Here is an 18861-nt window from a genome sequence, read left to right as displayed (position 1 = left end):
ATGTAGAAGTAGGCTATTGTTTATTCTTAGTTCATGTTAACTAAAGTAGTTAACTAATGTTAACTAATGAAACCTTATTGTAAACTGTTTCCAGAATATTGTTCAAATTGTTACTGCCTTTAGTTATTATTTTGGAATAAATATAAAAATGCATAAAAACACTATGAAATGTATAATTAGTATAAAAAAAAAAATATATATATATTAATAAAATACAAAATAGAATTATATTTGTTCTCTTTTTTATGTAATATTTATATATAAATATATATTTATATATAAAACTGCCTCCTCATTTTAAAACACCACCGCACACCACTGTACTGTATCTAAGCCTGCAATATTTCCAATACTGGTAACTACAGTTAATGTAACTGTAAACTGTTCAGTTAATATGGATTAAAAACATGGATCTGTTCATTAAATGCAAAAAATCTGCATGTGTATTTAATTTGCAATATCTGTAACATGTTTTGCATACTTATTAAACTCATACTTAGGCATAAAAACTAGTGGTGCAACGGATCACAAAACTCACGGTTCGGATCATATTACGGATTACAAAATGAGTACAAAATAAGCACAAAATGAGAGCGTTTTAAGATAGCTTTTGTTTGATTTTTCTATTAAAATAAAAAAGACAAAAAATAAATCATTTATTACAAGAAATAAATGATATCCCAAGGTGTTACACCCTAATTAAAATGAAAACGACTATCAGAAAGCAACTGTTTTATAAACCTCATACACACTGTATTGACAACGTACCACCGCATGATTTTCAATATCAGTTTCAGGAATATCTACTGTAATTAGGGTTTCAGGTGCAAGTGTTAATTCAGTGAGCCAGCATTTAATGCTAATTTGACTCATTTAAATGACTTGGCCTGTCAGATTTCTAGTCATTTGTGACTTTTTTTAGTGCCTTGCATCAAATTACCATAGCACAAGACTGGAAAATATGAAATTTTTTCTCCCATCGGAAGTTGACATATGACCCTAAAGTGACATTACTGACATTCAGCATTCATTAGAGTGTGTGTGCGTGAGAGTGAGAGACATGGAAAATGTGCAAGAGAACATACTGAAGGTACAAGGAGGCCCAGAACAAAAATGGATTTACAATTAATTATTTGGAAGAAATGCTATGTATTTCAGGTAAAGATTCAGCTTTTGAAAGCACTTTATAGACTTCTGTTTGATGGCAATGCTATTCTTCGATGATTTTATTTATTTATTTATTTTATTTATTTAGTCATTTATTAGACGCTTTTATCCAAAGCGACTTACAAATGAGGACAACATGAAGCAATCAATTGTAGTATTAAAATAACTAAACACAGATCCAAAACTAAAAGCTAAAACTTTATAAATACTACCTATACACATTTTAAAAATAAAGAGATTAAATAAAAATGACAAATGCATACAACAAAATCTCTAAACTTAACATAAATGAAAAACTAAAATACTAAATTAATTCAGCTGGACACACTTTCCTTATTTTCTCCGCAACAAATGGCCAAGCAAGCGCAGACACTGACAAGATACGCGATACAGAACGAGACCAAACACGATATCAGCACGTCTCCACACAGTGTAGAATAGTTGGCAAACAGCTAAATGACCCTCTACAGTTGTCTCAAAGAGTATCTAACTTTTAACACTTAAGCCATGTAAAATGTATATATTTCTTTGCATTAGATACAGAATATGGAACCACATGGCATCCACAAACAAATGGTGCTGGACTGTTTCTCAGAACATTTTTGCATCTGGTCTCAAGATGATTTTTAGTGGCTGATGCACTTGGATGGGTTAAATGCAGAGGACAAATTCTGAGTATGGGTTACCTACTTGGCCTACATGTCACGTCAAAAGTCATAGCAGTCAGAGCTGTACCAGGCATATTTTTGCACAAATTAGAGGCATTAGACTTTGTTCAGATTTATGGGACCAGCTTGGCAAATCCAAAATAAAGCCTCAAGAAAATGCTACAAAACTGGTTAGAGGTCAGATGAAATCAGTTTCCTGTTGAGACTCTTCATGCAACAATATGTTTGTTCTGCCCACTAGTGGTCACAATGCCACATATATAGAATGTAGATGCTACATTAATCATTTCTTACATATTTTTAATATATTGAATATTGATATAAAATATTTTAAAATTGTATAAATATATTTTATAATGTTATTATATTTTATGTTTTAATATCACTTTTCTTTAAATTTGAGCCCATTTAATTGAAATACATTTAATTACAATTCTACATTTAATTGAATCTGTGCAATTACCTCATATGCATAAATTTCCAGAACAGAAATCTGAACATTGATTACTCATTTTTAGAAAACTGCCTAAGTTTCTAATTGAAAGCCATAGAAACAAATAGATAAAGTGCAATAAAATAAACATTTAAAAATTTGTAACTTCTTCTTTCCTAGTCTGAATCAACACACTATGAAAATAAGCTTTCAACATAACAGGCAACAGGTCAAACAGAAATGGGACACAACCCAGGCCAGATTCAAATCTTAAGAGTCCAACAGCTTTTACTACGGAGACGCTGCGTTATGCTTAACAAAAAGTTTTTTTTTAAATTAAGGTGGTTATTTATGCTTTTTACTTTAGTGTGCAAGTAGGAAATATCTTTTTACAAAATTTGTAATAATTCAGATAATTTTTTCTGGTCCTACAACAGAAGGTATGATTGAAACAGATATCTGATCTCAACATTATCAAGTCAGGATCAGATGAAGCCAGCCAGGCTCATGAAAAACATGTTCCTCTGGCACCTTTTTCTCAAAAATTATATTTTAATGATATTACTTTGCTTCTTGCACATTTCGCAGTAGTTTTCAAATGAATTGTCTAGTGACTGATGCTAAGAAGCGTGTTAAATTTTCTCTGAAACAGACAAGCGTGACTTTGCCAACATAACAGTATTGTGCAAGTAACCACGCAGAAGTCAGTGTTCGTTAATTAATAATCTGCCACATAATCATAATTTGCATGAAAAAGAAAAAAAGATGTTGGCGTTTTACTGTCTAGTGTTCATTTCAACTGAAAACCGCAATGAATTGTATAAATGTACAAGTATGTTTTTTTTTTTTTGTAGTTTTGCCAAAATGTTGGTAGAGGCATGTTTTTTCAATGAGACTGGGTTGTGCAATTAACATGCCTAAATCCATAAAAGAAGTGTGGAAACTCATCTGAGATGCCTAGAACAACCTATCTGCAAAATATATAAAAAGGATATAAAAAAACTTTGAAATAAATGTTTTTGTTAAGCATCTAACGTACCTAAGACTTCAACATGCTGTAGTACTCTATGTTATGAGTGCATGCACATCCCACTGCACCAAAGCACAGCACACATATGGTTTGTGGAAATATATTAATTCTCATTTTTAAGTAGGCTACATTTTAAATGGTTTAAGAATTGTTTTTAATGGTTTAAGAATTTTTATGACCTTTCTAAAAAATAAATTGTGCTCTGCATTATAATGCTTACTCATTTTTGGTGTCAAAAAGAGGGAAAAAGTCAGTGAAAACAACCGCATATAGAGAGGAAGTGCTATCGTAGCATGCAAGTGTTCAAGGACAACACTTAAAGAGAAAAGATGGCAGGAGTGAACTTGAACTGAAGAAATTAAATATCACATGATTGAATAAGTTAGAACTTTGTTCTTCTGTTCTTAACAGCATCAAAATTAGTTTGTAATGATGACAAACTAATAAAGAGTAATGTAGTGTGTGTGTGTGTGTGTGTGTGTGTGTGTGTATGTTTGTGTGGGTGTTTTCAGAGGCCAGTTAACCTGAAAATGTGGGTTTGTATGTCGTCAGAGTGCTCTTTCCTGGTTTAGAGGGCGTTGCATCACTTGACAGATATATAGTTCATAGATTTCACAGCTAGTCAGCAAGATACAGGGAAGAAGAGAGAGAGAGAAAAACAGACAGTGTTCAAAGAAAGACAAATTCCTGCCTCAAGGAGACTACAGGACAGGTATGTATGCATTTTAAGACTGTCTGTGAGCTATGTCAATGTGATTACTAGTAAGACTATTGTATATTGCCTACTGTGGCACTAATTAAAAATCCATACATCAAGTGCACCGCTGATGCTTTAAGCACAATAGAGGAAACAAGCACCTAGCTTTCGTTCATACAACATTTATGTTATTTGAATTGTAAAGAACATTTGGAGACCCTTCAGCAGACAAGCAGTCTCAAGCATTTTGGTCTCTGACACCAACTGTGTTTGTCGCAGTAATGCTTTTCTGCCAATCTGCAGTCCATGCAAAATCACAAACTAGACTTAAGAACATATTAAAACAGACAAATACAAACATGCACATTGCTTTAAGGCAAGTTGTTAAGTGTGGTTTGTAGGTTTTCAGTTTCACTTCATTTTAATGCCGTCTGACTACATGCAAATGACAACCCATATCATATCCTGCAGTTGTTAAGTGTTGCTGTCCTGCAAGAAGTTTAATATCACAAGAGTCTTGCATTTTGCTCTTTCACTGACTGACTATGCAGCACTAGATCAGTTTCCTAAGTTTCCTGTCACATGTACACAAGCACACATGTGGACACCTACTCATGAAAAAAAAACAGAAATGAAACATTTTCATGCGTAAACCCTCAGTGTAGCTAAAGGTTAAATTCAGTCAAATGAGAAAACAAACTGGTCCACATACCTGACTGTCTCCTAGGGTCACAGGGAGCCAACAGAAGTATTCTGTAAAATTTAAAAAAAATATGAATGCATCTGCCAGTATGTATGATAAGTATAAGCGAGAGAAACATCTCCAGTCTACTAAATAAAGAGGACAACATTCTGTTGCCATTTAGGTTTAGCCTGAGCACTTTAGTTGCATGCTATCCGCTGACACATTTGTCAAAGTAAGCACTTATTCCTTGACAAGTATGCAATAGTTACTTTTCAAGAAAACATCTGCAAGGCAAATCAATCTATATGTAAAATATATATATATGGTTACACCATATTTTAAGGTGTCATTGTTACAGTGTAATTATTGTACTTACTATATGGTTAGGGTTAGGATTTGGCTTAGGGCTACTTGCATGTAATTATGCATAATTTATTGTTATTATACTTTATTGTTATTATATTATATAATAGTAAGTCCATGTTACATGCAACAAGGACACCGTAAATAAAGTGTTACTAATATATATATATGACAGAAATGGAAAATTGATGACCTTGTGATTGCTCCACTGTGAGAACATGATGTTTCTCGGTTTTTTAAAACATTAAATTTTATGAAATATCAGTGTCTAACTCACTACAGTGGTTTGCAAAGTGAACAAAGTAGACTTCTATTTACTCCATTTAATGAAAACATTTAACTGTGCCAGCACGTTTTGTTTAATGCATGTTTCAATATTCTAGAAGACCAACATGCTACCATTTCAACCTGTCTGTTGCTCTCCTCCTTCCCACAGACACAATGGGAGTGGTTCAGATATTCTGTTGTGACGTTAGATTCTTTGAAAATGATCACTGTGGTTTATGTAACTGTCATGTTATTGTGTTTGTTTTGCAGTCCGTCACATAGCTTTATGCATGGCGGGTGAGTCTAGACAACTTTTTTACTCTTGGTTTTCCTCCTTTTTATGCATGTATGGTTTATTTATTTATTTATTGTTTGCTTGCTTAATTGTTTTATTATTAATATTTTATAGCATTCATCCAGTTTTAAGTATTAGTTTTAACATTTCATTTATCTAAACTCACCCAAAGCTTATACTGAATATTACCTAAGAGTAATTGAAATAAACCTTTATACAATATATAGCTTTAAACTCTGTGCTCTTCTGTACCAGGCAACAACTTTGAAGCCGAGTTCCTACAGACTCACAATGCATATCGCAAACAGCATGGAGCGCCGCCCCTCACCATAAACAAAAACCTGTGCCGCACCGCACAGGCATGGGCGGAGCATCTGCTGTCAATCAGGACCCTCAAACACAGCAACAAGGACTACGGGGAAAATCTGTATTATGCTTGGAGTTCAGCTACCAAAAAACTCACAGGTTAGCTTTCTACTTGAAAAACCAGTCAATAAAGTCAAATTCTTCTAAGAGGCAAATCAAGGACAAATGTTATCAGTAATTTGATCTGATCAGTCATTTCCAGTTAAACTGCTTTGTTGAAAGTTGAATGCATTAGAATTAGAAGCCATTATGCAGGTGTCAGAAATGTTTTAGCTTAATAACAAGACATTACACTGGAGATATATAAAACATTTGTGTTTTGTTTTAATAAACGTAATTTGTATTGCACACTGTGAAGTGAACAAATCCATTGTTTTAGAAACAATTACAAAGCCTACCTTTTGTCTCCACTCTCTTCAGGGCATGAAGCAGTGGAAAGCTGGTACAGTGAAATTAAAGATTACAACTTCAGCAGGCCAGGATTTAGCTCCAAAACAGGTGAATCCACCTTTAAACATTCTGGTGTGGCTAAGAGATTGCACTAGTCTCTTTTACAACACTGACTCTTAGTGGTTTCTCCAGGTCACTTCACACAGGTGGTGTGGAAGGACACTAAGGAGGTGGGGGTTGGACTGGCCACTGATGGGAACACAACATTTGTGGTGGGTCAGTACCTCCCAGCAGGAAACATCACAAATGCGGGTTATTTTGAAGAAAATGTCTTACCGGCAGGTGCCAAAGTAGATTCAAAGTCCACTGGCACAAGTGAGTAAACTTTCAAACTAAAAGCTATTTCATAGTATTTTCATTACTGTATAGTAAATATTTGATATATCTGGCAACATTCAGCTGACAAAGTGGGGCAAGTGCATGGTGGCACTCATTCAAACAAAGTGCCTTCAGCTCCTCGCAGTACTGAAATAGCACCACCAGGGGGTCGAGGAGAGCATCAAGTGCAAAGTGGCTTAAAGGGTAAGTTGGGTAAGGTTATTTGTTTCATGTAAATGATTTCAGCACTTTTTTCTGGTGGAATCATCTTCTTTACACAAATACAAGCATGGACTGTGGTTAAAACTGACCTTTCATCATATTTATCTAGGCTTAATGTAAATGAAATATGATAGTCCATTCTTTGTACTGATGCTTTATGGCTTCTGAAATGAAGCATGTGCACCACAATACATTTAAAAAAACACATGAGACAGGATATTAGAATGAAAAATTGTCTTTATTGTTTCAGTCAGCATGGGATGTGCTTTGTGCACATCAAATAACTCTTTATGTTTGTCTGTAGCAGACAGCAACTTTGAAGCTGAGTTCCTGGAGACTCACAATGCATATCGCAAACAGCATGGAGCGCCACCCCTCACCATAAACAAAAACCTGTGCCGCTCTGCACAGGAGTGGGCCGAACACCTGCTGTCAATCAGGACCCTCATGCATAGTAATGGAGAGTATGGAGAGAATGTGTATTATGCTTGGAGCTCAGCTAACAAAAAACTCACAGGTCAGAATTTAGTAGCAACTGTATCTGTAACATTTGCTAATGTTTCACTTGCTCACTTTTCAGTCAGCCGTCTTAGACATAACCGGAGCTTGGGTTATGATCTAGTTAATTGCCATTGGTGTTTTATGATCTTATTTGCATGTTTTCAACATTTTATGTTTGTAATTTATACAGGACGTGAGGCAGTGGAAAGTTGGTACAGCGAAATTAAAGACTACAACTTCAGCCGGCCTGGATTCACTTCCAAAACAGGTAAATCCATCTGTAAACACTCTGTGGTGGTTAGACATTTGCTCTAGTCTCTGTTCTGACATCTGTTGGTTTCTCCAGGTCACTTCACACAGGTGGTGTGGAAGGACACGAACGAGGTGGGGGTTGGACTGGCCACTGATGGGAACACAACTTTTGTAGTGGGTCAGTACCTCCCAGCAGGAAACATCAGCAATGCTGGATATTTTGAAAGAAACGTCCTACCAGCAGGCTCCAAAGCAGACTTCAAACCCACCCCGTCTGGTGAGTTTGGTATGACTGTATGTGCATGGATGTAATACTGAATAAAATGTAGACTGAAAGTGTGACTATATACATTTTGTTATATTCATATTCATACATTTCATATTGTATACTCATTTATATATATATATATAACTGATTAGACCCTTATTGTACAATATTCACAGTTTTAAACATATTTATTTGGTGTTCAGCTGACAGAGTTGGACAAGCACTTGCTGCTCTCAGCATCAAGTCAAACCAATTGCCTTCATCGCCTCACAGTTCTGGACCAGCTCCACGTAAGAGTCAGTGTCCACAGAGCAGCAGTTCAGAAGGTAAGCACTCAAACAGAGACTATGGAAGCTTTTTTCGACCATATCAGAAAAAAGCATGCTTTGATAAATCAGAATTATGAAGTAAAAAGTCATAAGTATGAAGTCAAAATGATGACAAAAAGTGGGAATAAAATTATGAGATTAGAAGTCATTATGAGATTTTTGTTTAGACTTGTCATAACTTTTTAAACCTCATAACTGATTTTTTTTGTCACAATTTTGATTTTATCTTATAGCTTTAACTCTTTATTACCAAAGCATGACTTTGTATGTGGCAGAAATTGGTTTCCGAAAAAACAGACATCAACCAAATAAATGCAGAATAAGTGCTTTCTGTCAACAAAAAAAAAGAAATTTTAATTGGTCTTTGCCAATAATATGTCCTTATTCAAAAACTATTCGGGATTTTAATTAGTAGCTATAGTAGTTAGTTACCAGTAATTGGTCATTAGTTTGAGAAGTTGAGCTCCCACAAAGACTGCTTTCTGGAAAACAGCACTATATTTGATGTATGGGCAGTATGTGCACAGAATTATTTGAAATAATGTAAAAAGTGAAGTAAGAAAGTCCCAAGCCTTTTTTTCCACTCACAATGATTCACAGTTCTTTCTTTTCCTGTGATGAAGGTGAGAACTTGTCCCAGTTTCGTCAGTCTCTCCTTGAAGCTCAAAATGATTACAGACGGCAACATGGAGCACGGCCTCTGTCACTGTGCTCCGTCCTCAGTAAAGAGGCTCAGGATTGGGCAGCACATCTGATTAGCATTAATGCCCTAAAGAACAGCAGCAAAGGTTATGGAGAGACTATGTCATACAAGTGGACGTCCACCATGGTGCCTCCAACAGGTAAATTGATTATTCCCCCAAATGAGCCTATTTAATTGTAGCACATTATAATTACAATGTTCATAGAGCAACTGATACTTTTTTTAACTCTAGGAAAAGAGGTTGCTGAATCATGGTACAAGGAAAATGTAAAGTACAACTTTGCAAACCCTGGCTTTCAGAATGGAACTGGTAGGCTTTTTTGCACTCATATCAGTTTATCAGCTGAGCTTAGAGCTTAAAACAGTTAAATCTATAAAATAAAAGGGCAAATATTGAGCACATATTTAAGAAATGGTCATGTTAATTTACATATCAAAGGCAATACAATCAAATTATAGTTAAAGTTATATCACATTACAATCCATAAATGAAAATGTGAGTCAGAAAAACAGTTTTATATGTGCATAGGTAACTTCACCCAGATGATCTGGAGGTCTACAGAGCAGGTTGGGGTCGGCCTAGCATCAGATGGAAAGGGCAAATTTATCACTGTGGCCTTTTACAAACCTCCTGGCAACATTACCAACCCTGGCTACTTCGAGGATAATGTCAAACCTGCTGGGAGGTGATCTGCTGAATAAGAAACTTTAAGTAGGTCTGATGCATTTTACTAATGCAATTTTTTTTTAAATGATCCAAGATGTTATTCGCATGTTAACAGGAAGTTAATCGTCTGAATATATTGCATATTCAAAAACTCACAACTGCCCCTTTGACAGTATGCTTGTTTTATTTTTCATGCTTTTTTATTGCTTTCTTCTGATTCTTATTCTTTGCTGAGGTGGTATTCCTTTCTTTACTGTGACTTATAATGTACAGAAAGAGCCTTAAAGAGACTTATGTATAGAAAGATGATCAATTCTAATAAAATTTCAAAATATATTTTTGACTGAATAAGACATGATACGAATGCAAATGTTCTGTCTGTGTATTCTTTTATCTCTTTCCCAAACACACACACATCCATAAATGTGCACATCGACATATGCATCTAGATGTGAACACTTATCTTGCACAGCCCTAGAGAGCTTGGGTGGGAATGCAAAACAGAAATGACAAAGTGTCATGTTGCGTGAGCATCTCATCACATTGTGTTGCGGGTGAAACATGAGATGCTCTTATATTCATTTTTACATGCCTTCCTTCATGAACACTCACCCTGAATAACATAAAGGTCAAAAACTCCTTTGATAAACTGAAATGTATATACCTTTACTGGGGATGAGGTTTTTGTAGAAATGTGGTGCCTGTTGGCCAAAAAGAAACACGTAAAAACTGCCTCATCGGTAATATAAATTAAGATCACATTTTGATTTTAAAACTATTATAGGAGCATTGCATTTTAAAATAGGAGTATGCAAAAGAGTGTCAAGTGACAATATCCAAGGAAGGCACTGAGGATGTTTTCAGACCCATGCATTTGTTAATATAATTTTGACTTGAATGTGTTTTAGGTCTGTTCTAACTTCAATAGAACAAGGAAATGAACATAGAATGAACAAAAAGTTTTTCTTGTGTTTATGTGTATGTTGGAGAGCAAACAAAAAAAATTAACTGAGTCTGAAAGTAGGCCTCTGTGTGTGGAGAGTTTCTATAGCAGTACTGCTGTTTCTATAGAGCTGTTTTTGTTGTGGCTTTGGATAGTGAAGAATGTTTTCCAGCTAGGTTAGCTTTCCTCATAGGGATCACCAGCAACAGGTGGGAAATGAAAACAGGGTAAAGCCTTGATAAAAAAAAAGACCTGTAAACCAGAGTGTGTGGAAAACAAGCCTAAAATATATTATGTGTCAAATTAAACTAAACTAAAGAAGGTGAAATCATAAAGTTTCAGGTCATAAGCTACAGTGAGTGTGCATGATGTCCCACTTTGCCAATTCAAAGTTTCTGTCCAGATTTTTTTTTTCCTGGTCAAAAAGAAGTGTGTGTGTGTGTGTGTGCGTGCGCGCGCGCAAAGCAGCTGCTGCCAGTGTTGTTACACCTTGAGTGTTAATCAATAATACAGTGCATAGTTTTGCCTTACTTACACACACACATACACACACAGGTTTGTTTTTGTGAATTGTGGGGACATTCCATAGGCATAATGGTTTTTATACTGTACAAACTGTATTTTCTATCGCCCTACACCAACCCTACACCTAAACCTACCCCTTACAGGAAACTTTCTGCATTTTTACTTTCTCAAAAAAGCTCACTCTGTATGATTTATAAGCGTTTTGAAAAATGGGGACATGGGGTAATGTCCTCATAAGTCACCTTCTCCTTGTAATACCTATGTCATACCCATGTCATTATACAAATTTGTGTCCTCATATGTCACAAAAACGCGCGCGCACACACACACACACACACACATACAGTATACATAGTCTCTCAAGTTCAGACTTTCCCCATCCCTGAGGGGGTACCTCATTCACACATCAGTGTCCTAGTTTCGATGAGTGCTGCTGAATATTGAGCAGAGGACATGCATTAATACAAAAAACAAACATTAACACTTAATATCTTGAAAATACACTAAAAGCTTGGGGTTGGTAAGAATTGTTAATGTTTTTTAATATCTTCTGTGCTCACTAAGTCTTTATTTATTTGATCAAAAACATAGTACAGTAATATTGTGAAATATTATTACAATTTAAAACAATGGTTTTCTGTTTGAATATATTTTAATATTTAATTCATTCCTGAGATGGCAAAGCTGTTTTTTCAGCCATTACTCCAGTCTTCAATATCACCTGATCCTTCAGAAATCATTCTAGCTGCTCAATAAATTTTTCCTTATTATTATCAAAGTTGAATATTGAAAGAAAACCATTTTCTGGATTCTTTGATGAATAGAGCTCAAAAGAACAGCATTCATTTGAAACAGAAATCTTTTGCAGTCAAAATGTCTTCACTGTCCCTTTTGATCAATTTAATTTAATGCATGCTTGCAGAAGAAAAAAGCATTAATTTAATTTAAAACAAATAAAAAATCTTACTGACCCCAAACTTTGGAACAGTTGGTTTGAGGGTATCATGTTTAATAGTTGATAGCATTGCTCTTTTGCACTTACATAGTCACGTAGTTTTGACAACTAAAACAGTATTTAATCAGTGTTATGTATGAAGGTTTAAACTATCCTCTTACATGTCATAAAATTTTGGATCCCTTGGTCTAAAACATGCTTTTGGCCTTTTTTGTGGTCTGACAAAATGCTGATAAGTAGACTTGATTATTACAAAGTATGTTGAATGTTGTACATCAACTACCAGCAACAACCGGCATAATGCAACAATACATCCTGCTGTGGAAATTCATTCTGCCTTCGTCATTAATCCTATTTTGTTTTGTGCTTGCTTAGCCTACGTGTACTTCTGTCATAGCATGCATGAACTGAATCCCCTCTAAGGATGTATGACACCTGTGATACTCATAAATAATGAATCGATGCCACGCATCCCACTTGTGCTCAGTGCTACAATTTAGGCCTTCCCAAATACCTAGCTCTATTAGAAATTTGAGAAATCTTGCATCAGCAAGAAATAATTAACTATTTAAGTACTTTTTGAGTAATTATGTTTTTTAGCATTTGTGTGTATATTTGTGAATATGTGTGTGTTTCTGTCTGTGCCGGTCTATATTGATAAGTTTGTGTCAAATTAAATAAAGGTGCTGAAACAGGGTCAAAGATATTAATTTCAAAGCCACAGGGTACTATAACTATTTTCTCATGCTCTCATTCAGTTATTTTCATCAACAGCTATAGATCATATCAGATCTATCAGAATGGGTCAACTAGTTTAATCTTATTCAGAAAATACAAAAACCTATTCCAGCACGTACACATTTTTTGTGAGCTCTCTTTGAAAAGCACAAACATCTTAAACAATGTTGAGATGTGGGCTACAATGTTGCTTGCACTAGGCCTACAGAAAACAAAAGGAAAAAAAAAACACTTGAAAAGGTGAGTGTCAAGAAGATGACTTATTTTCAGAAGGCAACACACTATCATGGCATATTTGTTACTATTTAAAATTTTTGCAAATCTGTGGGTAATTTAGGGTTTCTGTGACCTAAGCTTTAGAGGTGGACATTCAGGCTTATGTTTTTTTTCTCCTAAAAATCGTACATTTCCATTCAAATTACATTGTTTGAAATCATACAAAATCACCACTTTGTAAAAAAGTTATGTTTTCTAATGAAATCGGGAGACATGAGGCAAACATGAATTGGAAATAAAGAGGTATTTGGAGTCCTGCATGATTCTCAACTGTTAACTGCATGACTCAGAATTTACACTGGATATCACACAAAATTACAAAAAAGTCCATAAAATGAAGCATACAAATAGTTATTATTTCCATGAACAAGCTCAACAATATGCACTACTATAACAGTCTGAAAAGGAAAATGAACCCTTTTGGTTTCTAAATGTCAGCCACGGATGTTTAATAAGTAATTTGATTTTTCACATTTGAGTTTTTCAAGTGTGTGTCTTTACAAGCAACTCCCCCAGCCATGACATATCACTGATGCTTTACATGTAAATTTCAAATACCAGCAAATGCAGCTTCCTTCGATTAATTACCTTTTTATCATTGCCATTTGAGCTGGCATGCCTGAACTTAAAAATAAGCAAATGTCAAATTGATTACAGTTTTTAATATTATTTTTAATGATTAATAATATTGTTGTTCAGAACAGCAATGCAAACATACCCGGAATAAATGGTAAAACATTTTTATAAAAGAATATCTGCCTCGAAACCTAAGTATGCATGTAATCAATGTTCAAATGCTTTCTCTTTATGGTAATTTATTTGAAAATTAAATACTGTCAAGTGCTAGAAACTCCTGTGCAGAACGCATTCAATGTAATGTACCAACACAATTATACTCAACAAGTCCAAACATGCCATGCACTGTTTGCTGAAGGTGGTGCTTGGTAACATGATTCTCAATGAGAAAATAGTGAGGTCTATTCAATAATAAAAGCTGTTCTATATGCGTATCTGGTTACCAATACAAAACGGTTTCTGGGTGATCTCGCGGCGCTGTAACCATTGACAACAGATTAAAACATCTCTAATCCAATCAAAAGCAAAAGAGTCATGAGAGCGCGTGCACCTCAACCAATCCAAAGCGGACAAAGAATGATTGACGTCTCGTACATCCACCTGTGTTTGAATGCGAAAGCTGGCATTATTTAAAACTGGAAACCGTTGCTGTGCGTTGCAGTTTAGTCGACGCGCGGTGGAAGAGAGTTCAGTAACGTTACATTTGTTTTTGAACAAAAAGTGCTTTTTTTCCCGTAGCAATTCAACATGAGGGAAATTGTTCACCTGCAAGCTGGTCAATGTGGAAACCAAATCGGTGCCAAAGTGAGTGATAAGGGTATTGATTACGATATCAGCCCAAAAAAGCCTGGTCTCCAGGGGCATAGTTGTATGTTGTGTAGGTATTATTTTTAAATAACCAATTTCAGTTGACTAGTTATATTTACATGTGCTTTTTCTTGAGGAAAATTACATATTAGTAAGTGTAACTAGCGATCTGACTCGTCATAGATGTCCATAGTTTGGTTTTATTTTTCTGTAAACTTGTGTGTACGGTAACTTGGCGAGTTGCCATGACAACAGTGCAAAAAGACGTTATTTAAACGTATTTTCGATATTACTTTTAAACAAAGTGATAATTTTACGTTAATATTGACTCCTTTTCCTTCAGTTTTGGGAGGTGATTAGTGATGAGCACGGAATTGACCCGACGGGAACTTACCATGGAGACAGTGATCTGCAGTTGGAGCGGATTAATGTGTACTACAACGAAGCCACTGGTCAGTTTGCATTTGCAGTATAATAAAACACAAATACCTTGCAAATAAGGTCTTTTTTAAGTTTGGAAATGTCTGTTTTCTGTAAAAGGTGGAAAGTATGTACCCCGTGCTGTTCTTGTGGACCTGGAGCCTGGAACCATGGATTCAGTGAGATCTGGACCATTTGGGCAGGTCTTCCGACCGGATAACTTTGTCTTTGGTAAGTCTGGTTTAATATGTAATTTAATTGAATGGTAAATTCTAGAGCAATATGAGCCTGGTATGATCTGGACTTCTTCAAACATAGGTCAGAGTGGTGCTGGAAACAACTGGGCCAAGGGTCACTACACAGAAGGCGCTGAGCTTGTAGACTCCGTTCTCGATGTGGTCCGTAAGGAAGCGGAAAGCTGTGATTGCCTGCAAGGCTTCCAGCTCACACACTCCCTTGGAGGCGGCACTGGGTCAGGCATGGGCACGCTCCTCATCAGCAAAATCCGTGAGGAGTACCCAGACCGCATCATGAACACCTTCAGCGTGGTGCCCTCACCCAAAGTCTCAGACACTGTTGTGGAGCCTTACAACGCCACGCTGTCCGTCCATCAACTGGTGGAGAACACAGATGAAACGTATTGCATCGACAACGAGGCGCTGTATGACATTTGCTTCCGTACGCTCAAACTCACTACTCCCACCTACGGTGATCTCAACCACCTCGTGTCTGCCACAATGAGCGGGGTCACCACCTGTCTGCGCTTCCCCGGTCAGCTCAACGCTGATCTGCGCAAGCTGGCTGTCAACATGGTACCTTTCCCCCGTCTGCATTTCTTCATGCCAGGCTTCGCCCCTCTCACCAGCAGGGGGAGCCAGCAATACCGGGCTCTTACGGTGCCCGAGCTCACCCAGCAGATGTTCGATGCCAAGAACATGATGGCTGCTTGTGACCCCCGCCACGGCCGCTATCTCACCGTTGCTGCTGTTTTCCGAGGCCGCATGTCCATGAAGGAAGTGGATGAGCAAATGCTGAATGTCCAGAACAAGAACAGCAGCTATTTTGTGGAGTGGATTCCCAACAACGTCAAGACCGCTGTGTGCGACATCCCGCCTCGAGGTCTCAAAATGGCAGCCACTTTCATCGGCAACAGCACTGCCATCCAGGAGCTGTTCAAGCGCATCTCCGAGCAGTTCACTGCTATGTTCAGGCGCAAGGCCTTCCTGCATTGGTACACGGGTGAGGGGATGGATGAGATGGAGTTCACAGAGGCCGAGAGCAACATGAATGACTTGGTGTCTGAGTACCAGCAGTACCAAGATGCCACTGCCGAAGAGGAGGGAGAATTCGAAGAAGAGGGAGAGGAGGAGCTGGCGTAAAGGGTTGAATGCTAAAGTTCTTGTTCACTGTTGTTCTGTTCAGTTTCCTTGTTCTTTGTTGTCTTTTTCTGTTCTCTTACTTTCACAAGCAGCTAAAAGCTATCAATGTTAACAAATGTCTAATTAAAGCTCTAAATTTGACAGCATTCTGTTGAGGGTCTTGTCTTTGGCTTTTTTTTCCTTGTATTATACCATTTGTTCTTTGTATAGCAATATAAAAAAAATTTGTATTAGTGGATTCTTTAATTAAAAAAATTAAAAACATCCCATTTTAATACTTGCATCAGTGTGCAGATCATTCAATGACGCAAGACCGCCAATTGTTCTTTGTTGTCTTTTTCTGTTCTCTTACTTTCACAAGCAGCTAAAAGCTATCAATGTTAACAAATGTCTAATTAAAGCTCTAAATTTGACAGCATTCTGTTGAGGGTCTTGTCTTTGGCTTTTTTTTCCTTGTATTATACCATTTGTTCTTTGTATAGCAATATAAAAAAATTTTGTAAGATTAGTGGATTCTTTAATTAAAAAAATTAAAAACATCCCATTTTAATACTTTCATCAGTGTGCAGATCATTCAATGACGCAAGACCACCAACTAGCATTCAAAATGAGATTTCACACACAGATACAACACTGGTACAATAGTTTTTTTTTTTTTTTCAAATTTAATGAAATGGAAAATTTACCATTTTGTCTTGTTTAAAAGTCTATAAAATGTATAATAATCTACATTGTATATTATCTATAATGCTGAAGATAGTTAAGAAATCTTTAGAGAAGCATTTTTAAGGTCAATATGCAGTGAGTAAGCCAAGAATATTAAATCACATTGTATAAACGTATTATAGCCCTATAGCCTGTTATAATGAGATCCATATAAACTATTGAGATTATATAAATTTTTTTAAAACTTACATTCAGTATATTCTTTTGGCAGATGCTTTTATCCAAAATGAATTATATTGCATTCATGATTTATTTTATTTTTTTCAGTTAATGCATTTTCTGGGAGTCAAACCCCATGACCTTTGCATTGCTAGTAGTGTCATGCTTTGCTGGAGCTACAAAGATGAATATGAAAAGTTTCAGACTGCAAATATTAGAAATAGTTAATGCAAAAATATTAATGTTTTTTATCACTGCTGGTATTTTAAATTTCAGTTATTACATCCAGCAACATACCACTTAAATGTAAAATACCACTGCTCTTATATTGTGTCGATTTTCTGTTCTCGCCAGCAGATGGCGATAGAAAGTTACTAAAAAGGTCGCTCATGAGGTGTAACTAATTCCCAGATCAAATCCTGTGATCTTTTAAACCATGATTTATGTCGAGATGTTCTGTCTTTAAACTGGAAGGGTATGTGAACCACATTTACACAACTTATTCAATTTAGTAGGTTACACATTCTCTCTGTTCAAGAGACAACAACGTATGAAACGCTACATACAATTTTGCATAAGAGTGTTGTCACTCTGCTGAGTCGCTTCCACACCTTTCTTAGTCTCAGATGAGATTTATTGAGCTTTGCTAAAATATACAGTCTTGTCATCAAAGCAGATCTAATTATTAACTTGACGCTCTTTCAATGCAACGAGGATTACCTTAATTAATGTGACAACAATCTGGCCCAATTTCATGGAACATTGAAGGAAGGAAGCTCCTAGTTGAATTGCTTTCAGTCGACACCAGAGGAGAGGGGGAAGGAACATTAATTGAGTCAACTAGCTGTGTTGTGAGTTGAAGATCGCAGATGAGGGCTTCATTTATTGAGTAATGGTGTCTTAAGTTTGCAGTGTTTAGAAGCTTCCAGTGACCATTGGTATTGCCTTTCTCTAATCAGCTTCCTGTAGATTGATAGTACATCATCATATGTCATACTTCTATCTGCAGGCTTGCTTTAATGTTCATAATCACTGTCAATTTATTATATTTGGGGATGGACAATATATCAGTTGGCTACCATATCAGTTATTGGCCAGTATTGGATATTTAATTTTGTATGCACTAATGTTTTTCATATTTTACATTTAGATTACATTTGCTGTAATTTAACACTAAGTTTAACACATTAAGTTAATCTTTAAAAACACTAATGTAATGTAATGAATATAAGTTTTTATACTGTACATTATAATGTGATGCCTAAAATTGTATTAAATTGAATAAACAGTTTCACTATTTTATTTTTATTTATTTATTTATTTTTAATATCCACCATTTATCAGTACTCAGCCATTCAAGTTTATTTCAATTCAAGTTTATTTGTACAGCGCTTTTCACGATACAAATCATTGCAAAGCAACTTTACAGCAAATTAAGTTTCTACAATATTTAGTGGTAGCTTATCAGTGGTGACTGTCAGTCAATGTACATATGGCAGAAATGTACGGAAAAATCAATTAAAGACGTAATCAAACAGACGATGAACACTATTAACAGCAATTATTATATGATGCAAGCAAACTTATAGCAAAATGTGGTAGTTCAGTATGTTGTTTCAGGGTTGGCATCATCTGAGGTCCCACGAGGGGTGGGCACCCGCTCTTCTCAGCCGTTC

The 18861-nt window shown here is 36.0% G+C and overlaps 2 protein-coding genes across 3 annotated transcripts; both read left to right on the top strand.

Moving 5' to 3' along the window:
- The first annotated feature begins 3839 nt into the window (after window positions 1-3839).
- Window positions 3840-9829, top strand: glipr2 (GLI pathogenesis-related 2). Of its 2 annotated transcripts, none has more exons than XM_016531904.1 (13): window positions 3840-4010; window positions 5581-5607; window positions 5861-6070; window positions 6392-6469; window positions 6554-6736; window positions 6821-6943; window positions 7269-7478; window positions 7653-7730; window positions 7809-7991; window positions 8186-8308; window positions 8935-9153; window positions 9247-9324; window positions 9544-9829. In XM_016531904.1, the coding sequence occupies exons 2-13, from the start codon at window positions 5601-5603 to the stop codon at window positions 9702-9704; spliced, it is 1653 nt and encodes a 550-aa protein (XP_016387390.1). In that variant the 5' UTR covers window positions 3840-4010; window positions 5581-5600; the 3' UTR covers window positions 9705-9829. The 2 variants fall into 2 exon arrangements, with proteins under 2 accessions (XP_016387390.1, XP_016387389.1); XM_016531903.1 differs by having other exon boundaries at window positions 7266-7478.
- Window positions 9830-14307: 4478 nt separating this feature from the next.
- On the top strand, window positions 14308-16445 carry LOC107723351 (tubulin beta-4B chain). Its single transcript, XM_016531923.1, has 4 exons — window positions 14308-14498; window positions 14845-14953; window positions 15042-15152; window positions 15240-16445. Exons 1-4 carry the CDS (start codon window positions 14442-14444, stop codon window positions 16298-16300), a joined length of 1338 nt encoding a protein of 445 aa, XP_016387409.1. The 5' UTR covers window positions 14308-14441; the 3' UTR covers window positions 16301-16445.
- The last annotated feature ends 2416 nt before the right edge of the window (window positions 16446-18861 follow it).

This window comes from Sinocyclocheilus rhinocerous, unplaced genomic scaffold (genome assembly GCF_001515625.1).
Source record: "Sinocyclocheilus rhinocerous isolate Xijiao unplaced genomic scaffold, SAMN03320098_v1.1 scaffold1476, whole genome shotgun sequence".
NCBI classification, from domain to species: Eukaryota; Metazoa; Chordata; class Actinopteri; order Cypriniformes; family Cyprinidae; genus Sinocyclocheilus; species Sinocyclocheilus rhinocerous.
Note: the sequence above shows the minus strand (reverse complement) of the source record. Positions and strands in the feature narration are given on the sequence as shown.

Bases quoted from the DNA above. Each gene is read 5' to 3' on its own strand.
- LOC107723351 (XM_016531923.1), top strand. From the start codon at position 14,442: ATGAGGGAAATTGTTCACCTGCAAGCTGGTCAATGTGGAAACCAAATC. The intron at 14,499-14,844 runs GTGAGTGATAAG...CTTTTCCTTCAG, and splicing joins GAAACCAAATCGGTGCCAAA to TTTTGGGAGGTGATTAGTGA. The intron at 15,153-15,239 runs GTAAGTCTGGTT...CTTCAAACATAG, and splicing joins ACCGGATAACTTTGTCTTTG to GTCAGAGTGGTGCTGGAAAC.
- glipr2 (XM_016531903.1), top strand. The intron at 6,470-6,553 runs GTGAATCCACCT...TGGTTTCTCCAG, and splicing joins AGGATTTAGCTCCAAAACAG to GTCACTTCACACAGGTGGTG. The intron at 7,992-8,185 runs GTGAGTTTGGTA...TTTGGTGTTCAG, and splicing joins CTTCAAACCCACCCCGTCTG to CTGACAGAGTTGGACAAGCA.